Source organism: Sciurus carolinensis, chromosome 1 (assembly GCF_902686445.1).
Source record: "Sciurus carolinensis chromosome 1, mSciCar1.2, whole genome shotgun sequence".
Classification (NCBI taxonomy): Eukaryota; Metazoa; Chordata; class Mammalia; order Rodentia; family Sciuridae; genus Sciurus; species Sciurus carolinensis.
Genome location: NC_062213.1, coordinates 153,443,043 through 153,456,202, shown reverse-complemented (window position 1 = coordinate 153,456,202; position 13,160 = coordinate 153,443,043). Strand labels below are relative to the sequence as shown.

The window sequence follows — 13,160 nt, the reverse complement described above, 5'->3', positions numbered from 1 at the left end:
AGACCATGAGATTAGATGAGATCACCTGGGAAAGAGTTAACAAAGGGAAGAGGTCCCAGAGGTTACACAGATGGAAAGAAATAGCAATGGAGACCCGATGACAGTTAAGAAAACACAGCAGTCAAGAGGAGGGTGAAGGAGGTTGGGTGAAGATAAAGGGAGTGATCTGTCATGTCAAATGTTGGTGATCAATCAAGGACAGTGCGGACTGAAAAATGAACTTTGAATTTTGTTTTGTTTTGTTTTTGATACTGGGGATTGAATGCAGGGGCACTTAACCACTGAGCCACATCCCCAGCCCTTTTTAAAAATATTTTATTTGGAGACAGGGTCTCACTGAGTTGCTTAGGTCCTAACTAAGTTTCTAAGAGTGGTTTTGAACTTGCAATCTGCCTGTCTCAGCCTCCCAAGATGCTGGGATTACAGGTGTGTGTTACCATGCTTGGCACGATCTTTGGATCTCTGATCCAAAAAAGAGCAGTTTCCATAGTGGGGTGAGGATGAATCCAGACTGAAATGGGCTCATTCCAGAGAACTGGAAGAGATAATATGAACAAGTTGAGGATTCCTGCTTTAGAGAGGGGTCAAAAAATGGTATTGTAGCTTTGGAGGAAAGTGGGAAAAGGTAGAGTAATGAAAGATGGCAGAGAATGTTTTTATATTAATGGAAATGGAAGAGAGCAAGGGTGTGTATCTGCAAGAGCATCATCCTACTATGGGGACAGGGTTTGGGCTTAGGCACTTGGTAGCTCCTCCACATGCAAGTGAGAAGTATCTGATTCTGGCATGGGAATGAAGAGCAAAGACAGAGATGTGACAGAGGTAGAGCCCCTAGGATTTAATACTTTGCATGTGAAACGTGAAGGCGCAAATGAAGTCCAGGATGACTCCAGGTCAATCACCCACCCCACAGTGGCTGCTTGAGCTGGACCCCAGTGAGAACTGGAGAGTGGCAGAGCATGGAAGCCAGTGTTCCTTAAGAGTGTTCAGCTCTTACTTTTCCAGAAGCACTGGGGGTCGGGACATCATGGTGATCCTCCTCCAATACCACACCATGATGATGAAGATGCTGGGTGTCAGGAAGGTCTTCATGGCAAACCACACCTTGGTGAAGCCTCCATTTTGGTGGATTCCCTAGACAAGACCGATGTTGAAGGTGAACAGATCTTAGTTTTATTTTTTACCATCAAATGCATTTTGGGGACAGATAAGTAAAAAGTATTTCTGCTGAACTTTCAAGATCAAAAGTATTCATATTCACAGCATGTACTGCCCTAATAACCCTCTGACCCCTCCTCAAGCACTGCAGAACTACATACTAAAAGGCTTAAAAGTGGTCCATGCTCTGCTAAGGGAATGATGAAGAATCATTTCATTTAAATGTTGGAGATATCCCACATGTCCAATAAGCTGAGATTGGTAAAATGCATTCACATACACCTCTGCAATGGAATGCTAAGCAGTATTGGAAAGTGGATTTATAATATATTCACAATATACCATTAAATAAAGGGGGGAAAGCGAGAAACAAAAGTCAGTTGAGCGTGATCTCACTTTTTTACAAGGGAGGGATTTATATAAAATGTGCTGTCTGTGTGTGTGCACTAGAAGAGGCAGACTTGAAGGAAATACATCAAAACCTCAATAGTGATTATTTCTCCAGATGGTGGAATATTATAGACAATTATTATGCACTTCTTTGTTCTTACCTGTACTCTGTGATTTCTACATTAGATATAAATCTCTTGTATAACTGTTTTATGATTTGTAAAAAATGTCTTCCTTGCTCCAAGTTCTACTATTTCCATGATTAAACACATAAATTGGAAAAATAACCTAAAACACCACTTTTCTCTTTAACATTTGGGCTTGCAAGGTGAGACATGTTAATTTTTCTTTTTTGCCTTTATCTTCTTTATGCAATCACCATCACATTATCATGAGCTTATAATCTTTATAATAATCTTAAGGATCTTAAGCCCACTGAAAATGCTAAGCAAGCACAATAATTTCATTGTTTTCCATTTCTGTAATCTCTCATATAAATCAATTCACTTGATGATCCCTGCCATCACGGGTAAGTTATTATTCCCATTTCTCAGATGAGACAACAGAGGCAAGTACAGCATAGAGATGCCAAGAGTGAGATGGAGTTTCCTTCCCATACACACACTCAAGAATTGGTGTTCTTGGGCAGTAGCTTAGTGTCCCCATCTGTTGGATTAATTACATTCACTTACCACCAACCGAATATCCTTTATCTCCCCAATCCCGACGTTGATTTTCTTCTTCTCATTCACAGGCAGTCGGATGTTTAGGAGGTAATACTTGTGAGCAACAGACCCGATTTCCATGAATGGCAGGACATCACACTCATAGTACCGGCCCTCATGCTCTGGGGTCTGGGGAAAAGCAGAGGGTTTGAGGCAGGTCCTTATTTCCAAAGGACTGTGTCTGAATTCTCATACACTGGCCTCATATCACCAATTTTAAAAAGCTGATATTTAAAAGTACACACTAGAGATGAAAATTAGCAGGGAACACTGGAGGCAAGGTTTCCACCCAGCTACCCTCACCTCAAAAAAAAAAAAAAAAAAAGAAAAGATATCAGTCACATTTAGGGTAGAACGAAACATTTCAGGTAAAAAACAGCAATCTCTCTCTTAATATCTTTCTCAGCTTTTGAATCCTTGGTGGAGTCTCTGGTCTGTCTACCAAAGTCTAAAAGAGCTTTTTATTTGTGCCACATCATGTAAGACCTCTATGGCTCTGTGGTATAGTCAACTCTTTAAATATTTGGGAAGAAGCCCTTGCTGAAGTCCATTACACTCTTTATAATGGCTGATTATTTTTATGGTGCAGTATAAAAAGCCGAAAAAATATACATATATATTTTTGTTGATGTGACAGGAAAAGAAGTAACCCAAAGAACTTTTGGGATTTGGGGAAGACAGAAAATCTAGAAAGGTACTAATGAGATTAGTTTGCTAGTGATGGCAACTCAGAATTTTCTGCCTCTCAAGCTTCCTGACAGACAAAGAGGAGCTGAAAGTTGTATTTTATTGTGTGGTGCTGGAGATTGAACCCAGGACCTTGATGCAAGCAAGGAAAGCACTGTAGCAACTGGGCTATATCCCCAGCTCAAGTGAGCTGAAACTTTAAAAGTAAATGAATTTGGTTTCTGGAAAAGCCTCTTGGACTTTCTAGCTAACAATTTAAAAGAGGACTGCCCTGCACACAGAGTTAGGAGTTGAGGAACAGGGTACAGCTTCCTTTGAAAACTAAATTCTGCCCTACCTCTCCAGGGCTCCTGGCCATGTGTGCCAGTCTAGAGGTGGGGAGTAGGAGGAAAATGTAGGTGCGCAGAGGCAGGAGTTTCCATAGGAAGGGTCTTGCCCCCCAGATAAGGCAGGTGAAGGTCTGCCATCAACGCTGGATTTATATGCCAGCTACCATGTTTGTTTGGTGCTTCCTGATGAAGAGACAGGAGAGACCCTAAACCTGAATTAATTCACAAGACCTCCAAAATTTGTCATAAAATTTCAGAGCAAAAGATCCAGTTGAAAGTTAGAAGGAAGAAGATAGTGAGGAGTCTACACGGTAACATGTAAAGGGCTCTGTCCCTGTGTGATCTTGTAGGTTCTTCAGTGGACAATCAGAGCTTAGAGCACAAGAAATAGGCCTTTGTGCAGGCAGAGACACAGGCCACTGTGGCACATATGGACACAGGCAAACACCCTACTTAAGTGCTTCTTCTTCCCTTCTCTGCCCCATGCGGACATCACTAATCAGTCATGACAATCAACCTTCTAAGGTGTGGGGGGCTCTTGGCAGACACTATCAATTGATTAAAGTTGACAGATGAGATTAAAAATAAAACAATAACAGAGTTCTGTGGAAAGAATTTTGCTTCTATTTTAAACTTTGGATGGAGGTTGAATGATTCTCTCTACATCGATGGTATTTCTCTCCTCTCCACTGCTTTCTCACTTACTTACAAATCGGGCAAGAATTAGGGCTCTGTTGGAACTACTAAAAATACATTCCAGGCTCTAATTCAGCCTTAGATTAAGCTGCATTAAGGAAGCTGATTACGCTCTGTGGTAACAGCAAGAGGACAGTTTTCTGTTGTGTTTCTAGTCAAGGTCTTATTTTATTTATAGAAACTGAGAATTGAGAAGGAAGGTAACAAAACATATTGGTAAGATGCCATTTGATGTGTGTCTTGCCCAAGGTCTCCAAAGTAGTAGCAGAATTGGGCTGAGGACCCAGGCCTCTCAAGTCCAGTTGCGCCATTTTGCCTCCTCTGGTTCCGATGGGGAAAGGTACTTGAGTGTGGCAGAAAGAAAACAACGCCTGCCAGGGACAGGGTCAAATGCAGGCACTGGGCCCTCACTGGGCTCTCACAGGGCTCTCACAGCAACAGTGCTGGGTTCTAGGCCAGAAGGCTCTGATTCTAGTCCTGACTTTGTCCCTTGCGGGGTACCCTGGGATATCCCACCTCATTTGGCTTCACTTTTCTCCAGGTTAAGGAAGAAGTTCAAATAAGATGACCTCTGGGGTCACTAATTCCCTGCTGAGGGTCTCTGGATATCTAAAAATTCCCTGTTGCTACAGAGAGGGCAACATACTACCCAGGAGACAAATTACCCAAGTTCAATAAATTTAGAGGAGATATACTCTGGCCTCTGGGAGCTGGTCTGCCTACCTGTGTTGGAGACAAATTCAGTATATCCTGTTAGGGCTTTTCTTCCTACACTGAAGTTCTGCTTCTGCCAGTATTTAGGGCATTTAAGAAAAAAGACTCCTTTCTCTCTCTCTCTCTCTCTCTCTCTCTCTCTCTCTCTCTCTCTCTCTCTCTCTCTGTCTCTCTCTGTCTCTCCTTCCTCTACCCCTTCAGTCCTCCCCTAGCTCCAGCATGAGACTGGCTAATTAGGACAAATTACAGCAGGTGGCAACTTGACTTTTTTTTTTTTTTTTAAACTTCACAATCCACAAGGGACTAAAAAGCTTTAAAGCAATTTCTCATTTAATCTTCAGATTCAAGACTAAATTTCACTGCAATCAAAAAGCATGGATTTGATGATTCATTTCCTTCACACCTTTCAAGGTTTAATGTCTTTCTCGAAAGGGATCAACACAGTCTAAAGATAATTAAGCAACTGTCATTAAGAAGCGGTCGCAGGGAAACACCCCTCCCCCTCCCAGCATGTAAGGAAGGCGAGAAATGACATTTCCCTTTTCTGTGGATGAAATTCCACATCCAAAGCCTCTAGCTTATATTCAACCCATCTCTCCTCTGAAAGATGCAATCAACTTGCAAGGACAGTGAGAAACACTTTAATTAATTTCCTCCATTGCAAACAAAGATCCAAAAATTTTAGCTATTCCTTTTCCCAGCTTCCTCTGGGTTCTCTCTCATCATTGTTTACCTACCGACTGCCCCCAGAACAATGCCAGGTGACTGTTTTTTTTGTGGGATATCTATGTTTGGCACTTGGCAGAGGGTCTAGGGCAGTGGTTCTCAAACTTTACAGACATTGAGGGAATGACTGAATTCCTGTTGAAACTTGGAGCCCTTGGTCCTGTCACCTGAGATTTTGATTCAGGTGATGCTATGGTTTGAATGTTCCTTTTAACACTGGAGCTGAAATTTAATTGTTATAGGACCTTTGGGAGGTAATTAGGTCGCCAGGGCTCTATCCTCATGCATGGGTCAATGTCGTCATTGTGGGAATGGATTAGTTATCAATGGGGCCTCTCTTTTGGCCCCATTTTTGTCCCCTCTCTCTAGCTCACACATGCTTGCCTGCCCTATGCCACATTTTGGTGCAGCACAAAGGACTTTGCCAGACTTGGGTGCCATGCCTGTGGACTTCTCAGCCTCCAGAACTGTGAGTCAAATAAACTCCTCTTGCTCATAATTTACCCAGTCTGTGGTATGCTCTGCTATTAGCAGAAAATACACTAAAACAGTAGGTTTGAGGTGTGGCCTGGGAATCTACATTTCTGACAAGCTCACACTTGATATGGATATTGTTGGTCCTCAGTTGGCACTTTGTGTATCTCTAGTCTATGAAACTTGGAGGAGGGAGACTTTGTAAAAGCAACGTCAGTAAAGGCCACTGTTAGGAAGGGAGAGGGACTAAATTGCTCAGTGGAGGAGGTATTACAAAGCTATCCAAATCTTTCAGGAGCAATTGATTTGAAGATTTAAGATGAACCAAGAATGTGCTTCAGTGCTGAGTTTGGCCTCTACTGTGCTTCACACACAAAGAAAAGGTCAACGTTTCTCACCTGAGGGGATGTTGGAATTCACCTGGCTGGTGACACCCTTGAGGAATAAGAATAATGGTAACTGTGGCTCCATCTCACCTTCATGCAGACTTTCAAAAGTGAGAGGGTGGAGGAGGAGGGACCTCAGGGAGGTGTGTGCAAGGGCAGCACTTGACATTTGAAAAGGTCTCCAGCTAATTCCACTTTGGTCCTTATACCACTGAGTCCCACTGTCCTCTGGGGCTCACTGAGTCAATGCATGATGAGGAATCTAAGACTTTTGTCCACAAGAAAAGGTCTCCCTGCTCTCCATGTAGGACAATAACCTCTCTCCATGTGTGATTTAGTTTTCCTGGAAGTGCTAGAGAAGGGAGACTCCTAGGGATGGATGAGATGACCAGGAGTTATTAAATGAAACTGAATTTCTCCCCTTGGGTCCTTTGTTTGCCTGTGGTGTCCTCTGGGACTGTTGATCTTCACACCTGCCCATTGGCTATGGTGGTACACAGATGCACAAAAATCACCACAGACACCAGGACTCGTGCAATATGAACAGAATCTCACCCCTTGAAATAATTTAGCAACATTCTTCAAACCCTTTCAGCTATATACCAAAGAACCAAGAGTTGTTTTATGGAAGCATTTCAGGGAAACAAAGTCTTTCAAACAGACATTCATTCTGTTGTTTCCTCCTTTGTAGGGACATGAAATATCTACATTGCCCTCTCTACTAAGACAAAGACTAAAGGTCAAACTTTGTGGCTCAAGTTGGTTAAAAAATAAGGGACGCATCTGTGACATGTAAGCAAATCTTTTCACATACCCAGAGACCAAATATAAATGTCATCAACTTACGACATCAAGGTAGCTTACCTTGGGGGAGGTGAAGGTGCATTTGAGTTTACGAGGCACTCTCTCATGGGCCATTTCAGTCCATTCAGCAAACATGTCATCACGGTATGCCAGGGAAACATCCATGGAAACTTCTGCATTTTCTCCTGCAAGTGAAAGGATGCACAATTCAGAAATGGCTTTTGGAAGGATAGTTTGAAAATAGTTAAAAATTCTTTTTTTTTTTTTTTATTATTGTAAACAAATGGGATACATGTTGTTCTTACAGGCTCTGTCATGAAAACTGACAAGTCAAAAGAGCTATGTTAGTTCCTATCAAATTTCAAAGCTGAAGACCTAAAAGTCATAGGATTAAATTCTAAGTGGCATGTTGGGTCCCCTCCCATAACCACTCTTCCAGAGTCAAGAGCTTCCACTTAAACGCTTCTAGAGACAAGGGCCTCAGGCTTTCTGAGATAGCTCCAATAGTCAGATTATGACTCACGGTCAGAACTCATCCTTCTGTAACTTGTTCTACTAGGACTAGGTCTGCTCATAGGAGCCACATGGACGGTGAGGTCCTTCCTTCTTCCACCAAAAGTGCCTTAGGTATGTGAAAACCACACCTCATCTGCCTGTGTTTTCTCTCCTCTCTGAAAAACATGACCAAGGATTTCAAGCACGCTGCTTTGGTTTGGATGGGGTTTGAGTATATCCACAAAGGAACCCTGGTGTGATAGTGCTATGGTGGTGGAACCTTTAAGAGGTGGGGTCTAGAGGAAGGTAATTAGGTCACTGGGGGCTTCACCCTCACAAATGGATTAATGTTGGTCTTATAGACTGGGTTAAGTCTTGCAGAAGTGTTAGTTCCCTTAAGAATGGGTTGTTATAAAAAAGAGAGCCTGGCCCCTGCCTAGCCTTGCTTCCTGTCTCACCAAGTGATCTCTCTCTCTCTCTCATGTGCTCTCCCACCCCAGGATGACAAGATGACATCCCCATCTTGTCATGTAGGCAAGGTCTCTCACCAAAGGCTGAACAGATGGGGCTGTCCAACCTTGCGCTTTTGGTCTCCAAAACTGTGAGTTAAATAAACTTCTTGCTTTATTTGTTACAGAAACAGAATACAGACTGAGACCCACCCGAGACATGACTTATTTCCCCTCAGTGCTCTCCCCTGACACACACTAGTCTGAAAGATCCTTCTTAAAACCATACCCAAGCCGGGCATGGTGGCGCATGCCTGTAATCTCAGCAGCTCGGGAGGCTGAAGCAGGAGGATTACAAATTCAAAGCTAGCCTCAGCAAAAGTGAGGCACTAAGCAACTCAGTGAGAACCTGTCTCTAAATCAAATACAAAATAGGGCTGGGATGTGGCTCCATAGTAGAGTGCCCCTGAGTTTAATTCCTGGTACCTGCCCTCCTCCAAAAAAATACACTATATTCAGAGGTTCTCAAATACAGGATCTGCTACTTGTCTAAAATTCAAAACCCCTTCTTCATATTGTGGAAAAAGTTAATGTAGAAGGCAAAGGGCTTTTCCAAATTTAAAGACTTATTCATGGACAGAAATATAATGAGCACATAATTAGAAAATGAATGTTCAAATACTTCCATATCAGTAAGGACCACGAATGGGTTTACCTCACTGCTCTTCATTAGGGAAAGCAAATTAGTAAGAATTTCATCTATCCATTTAATCTATTTTTTAGTTAGTTTGTTGAGCAAGTTCAAGAACGGAGAGGCCTTAATGAAGAGAAAAAACAAACAAAAACAAAGCACAAACCACATTCTAAGATGAGTGAAGAGCCAGCTACCACTGGGCTTAAGAAACTGGAATCAATTCTTGGCTCTGACTATTTAGCCTTTAAGTCAGTCTGCATATCCAGATTCCTGAGTTTGCTCATCTGTAAAATAATACCCACCTCCAGGGTTGAATAAGGACTAAAGGAGGTCAAGTTGTTGGAAGTGCTGCATGCTACATGACAAGCATTAGGTACTTAATAAATGTTTGCTGAACTTGAACACATACAAGTCACAAGGGGAACAGATAAAAATAACTGCTATCTGGAAAATTAGGGTTTTTCTATGAACTGCTCTAGAGAGGCTGGAAGCTGAATCATTTTCATGATTTTATAGATGAGAAATAGAAGACGTAGAATCCTACGTCAGCCACATCCTGAACTGCCACAGAGGGAATATTCTGGAAAAGTACACCAACATGTATGAAGGAGCCCCAAGTCATTCAGAATTTGCAAGTGCTTGGGCTGCAGAAGGCAAGTGACAACAAGGTGGCTGAGGCAAGGCCTGCATAGAGAATAGCTGGGCCCTTGGTTCTTCTGCATCTTCCCATCTCTGCACAGGCTGAGACTAGGTTTCAGGATGCCAGCCAGCAGTGCAGACCTGTGACAACCTGGGTAAGAGTAAGAGTCTGTATAAGAAACTGTGACCCCCAAAATGGTAAAAGCAATGCTGAGCGTTTGGATATGCCCTTGGCTAGGGGCCAGGCTGGTTACAACTGCTCCCCACTTAGAAGCCTCAGTGATCAACAGGAAGAACTGGTGGAAGCGCTCTTCTGTGAGTCAAATATTAGGAAGGTACATATTCTTTGCTTCTAACACCAGGATTAGGAACTGGGAATTTGGGTGGTGTTAAAGGAACACTGGGGGAACCACTGGACTCAAGTACAGACCGGCTTCAGCAGTAATCCCCATATTGTGCTCCGTGGGATGGTGGGATTTAATAAGAACAGTACAGGTCTTTGACACAGGCAGGATGGATCCTTAATCTGGGCCTCCCACTTTTGAAGGGTCCTGCCTCTGTCTGGTCCTCTTCATCTCTACCCTTCCTCACAGGATCAGAGGCCCTGAGGTGAAGGGGAAGTGCAACCTAGAGTCTACCGATGCCCACTTCTAGCCCATGTTCCAGGAACTTGGAGTCCCAGAATACTCTTCCCAGACAGCTCTGACCCTACTTCTAAGACCTGTGTGGCCACTTTCCCAGATCTGGCCTCCAAGAGGCACAAAACAACCACTGTGCACCGTTGTGTGGTCAGAAGTGATCAAAAGGCTGCTAGCCCTAGGAAGATGCAAACAGGGCTTGAGCTGGGAGACTGGGGTGTCTGCACACAAGGACAGGCCCCTCTCGTGGGTGAAGCCATGGGGAGAAGAAGAAGGCCTCAGAGTCCCACATTTCTGGTCAGTCGCATTTTGGTATAGAATTCCCAGGACTCCAAGAATCCCAAATTCAAACCTGGCCTTCTAGTTCATCATGAAGGCCTGATTTATCACTTTTAAATATTTAGACATATGGTGGGCAACCTTCCCTGACACTCTTCCTCTGGGCCCCACAAATGTTGCTGGGGTCTGGTTAGGTCTCAGGGAGAGAGAAGGCCACAGAGGCTTACTTCCTGGCCTGGTCCCAGCTCCAACAGTTATTCTAATCTGTTGAGGATACTCAAAGGAAAAACAAAACATTTTAAACACTCTTTTAATGTACAATTACTTTATATTAAGCCCCAGTGGCTTCTGGGATTTCATTTAAAATACTTCATTCAATTTTCCTAATAACTCTATGATGTGGGCACAGTTATGTCCTTTAAATTAATAAGTGGGGTTCTCAGGTATTAAGTGCATAAAGTCACATTGCTGCTGGCAATACGGAGAGGCCCATTCAGAACTTCCTCACAAGACAACCACCCATCTGTCCTCTCAGTCACCCATTTCTTTTGTTTTTTTTTTTTTTTTTTGCAGCCAGAGTAGCTATAATGGTTAACTTGTCTCACTACAGTAACTGCTTTACTATCTATATGCACTCTATAATACCAGGTTGTATGCATTAAATATATATAATAAATTTATTTTTAAAGAGTCATCTTTTTTGTATCTTACTAACTTGTGTAAAAGCCCCACACATCAGTCATGAAATAAGAATACTTAGAGTCTTTAATAAGATCAGTGCTTCTGTTGTCAGGTGCTAACACGTCTGTATTCCTTCCTTCAGTCTCACACCCACCCGTTGAGGAGGAGGTTATATATAAATTGCCCAAGAACACATGGCTAGTAAATGGTAGAGGTTGGACTTCAACTTCCATCTGGATCATTCCAGGACCCAGCTGCCCTTCAGTACCTTTGCTGGTAGAAAACAGTAACACTGAAAAGAAACGCACAAGTTGAATGAAGCACATGTCCTAGAAGAGCCACTCAACTCCACCCAACACCCTTGTCAGCTTTCTACAGGACAGAGATAGGCAGGGTTCCTGAGAGGCTCAAGGAAAACTCAAAATCAAGTCTAGAATCCTCTAGTGGTGTTAACACAGCACCTTTCCATAAAGGGCCAGAAAATGATGACATGATCCAAAGAACTATGAGGTGAAGGAGCAGAAGGCCAGGGCTCCTGTGATGTTTTGCTCCTAACTAGGAACCAGGTCATGGGCAGACTTCCAGGTGTGAGTGAGCCCTGTCAGAGGAGGCAGCTGCCATTAGTTAGCTTCTGTCAAGAGCCGCCAAGAGATCTATGGGGCAGTCTTACCAGATCTTGTCATTTCTTAAAAGAGAGGTCTGAAATTCAGATTTTTATGAAATATCTTCCAACTTTTTAGTGTCAATAACTAATTCACTAAAAATAAAATGAAACAGAAATCTCTGCATGGGTGACCTCAGGGTTACTCTGAGGAGGAGACATCAAATTTCTTCAGGCAGCCCACCACATTACCATGTATTTTTTTTTTTTTCTATTTACCTATCAAGTAAAGGTCCCTCTAAAGCTTTCTATGACTGTCCAGTGAATTTCTGGCATGTTCTTCCTGATCCTCACTCACCACCTACCCACTCCCTCTGTCATCTGGGGTATAGGCATTATTAATTTCTGTGAGGAGCAAAGGCCAGAACTCAGAGAGCCCCCACCTAGGAACACTCCACTCCAGTTTTACCCGAATCCCATGGTCTCAGAGGCTTCTGCCATCATTCATGGTGCACATCAAAAATAGAAAGAGTAAGAATAGCCTGTTCCAGTGACCCTCCTGTTTCCCTCACTGGACTGTATGATATCATTCCCTGGATGGAAGCTCAGCTTTCTTCTCCATTCGAATAGGAGACCGAGACTTACTGTCTAGGATTGTGTGATCATCAAATTAGTTACTGCATGAAAATTGCTTCAACTAGTATAAGAAAACATCAAGGATTAGGGTTTTGTTTGTTTTTTTCTGGTACTGGGAATTGAATCCTGGTGTGCTCTACCACTAAGCTATATCCCCAGCTCTTTTTATTTTTAATTTGAGACAGTGTCCAAGGCTGGCCTGAAATTTGACTCAGTCTCCCAAGTGGCTGGGATTATAAGCAAGAGCCACCATGCCTGACTGTGGTTATCATTTTATCAGGAAGTGAAACTGTTATACCTATGTTTCACTCAAAATAGTTACCAGATTTCAGGAACATGGAAGTTCCCACTATGAACTGGAGCAAAAAACTCAGAAACAGGAAAATAAGGGGTAGAGGAACCCAGTAAAGATTTGCAATCGGCTGCCTGAATCATTTTCACTTCGGCCTCCAGTAGACTTAGAAATAAAGTTCACCTTTAATGACTACATTGCATGTAATAAAACACCAGTTTCTCGACTCCTGGGATACTACGTGGGCAATACTTCCCCCTCACAGCCTCTAGAGATAATGAAGGCCATGAATCCAATTTGAATTCCCTGGGAGAACCACAGAAAGGCCAGGGATACATCTGGCACCTGGAGAACCTTCCCTATAAAATAAAGACACTGGTTATACCAGTTCCATGGGATAAAGTGTAAGGTGTCAGCATAAGGCACTTAGGGACTTGAAAGTCCATGATTTTCCAATACCAGAGCAGTAGCTTTGGTATCTAAGCCCTATGTCGTATGTACAGAGTAAGCTTCACCTTTCTCAAATGGTTTTGGAGACATATTTTGTTTGGTGGAAAATTCGTTCAGAATACTGGGAAGGGAGGTGTGGAAAGGCACTGTGGTTCGCTCACTTACTATTTCCATCCTGTTATGGGGGCGGCACTCCGACCTGAGGAAACCTGCACTC

The 13,160-nt window shown here is 42.9% G+C and overlaps 1 protein-coding gene across 1 annotated transcript in view; it reads right to left on the bottom strand.

Annotated features, from left to right (window-relative positions):
• The window catches only part of Wls (Wnt ligand secretion mediator), a 104,903-nt gene that overhangs the window by 33,792 nt on the left and 57,951 nt on the right, over nt 1-13,160 (bottom strand). Inside the window, exons 3-5 of the mRNA XM_047518004.1 lie at nt 7,150-7,274; nt 2,241-2,402; nt 998-1,134 (exon numbers count right to left, since the gene is read on the bottom strand). Coding sequence (XP_047373960.1) covers nt 998-1,134; nt 2,241-2,402; nt 7,150-7,274 — 424 coding nt within the window. The remainder of the gene's footprint in view (nt 1-997; nt 1,135-2,240; nt 2,403-7,149; nt 7,275-13,160) is intronic.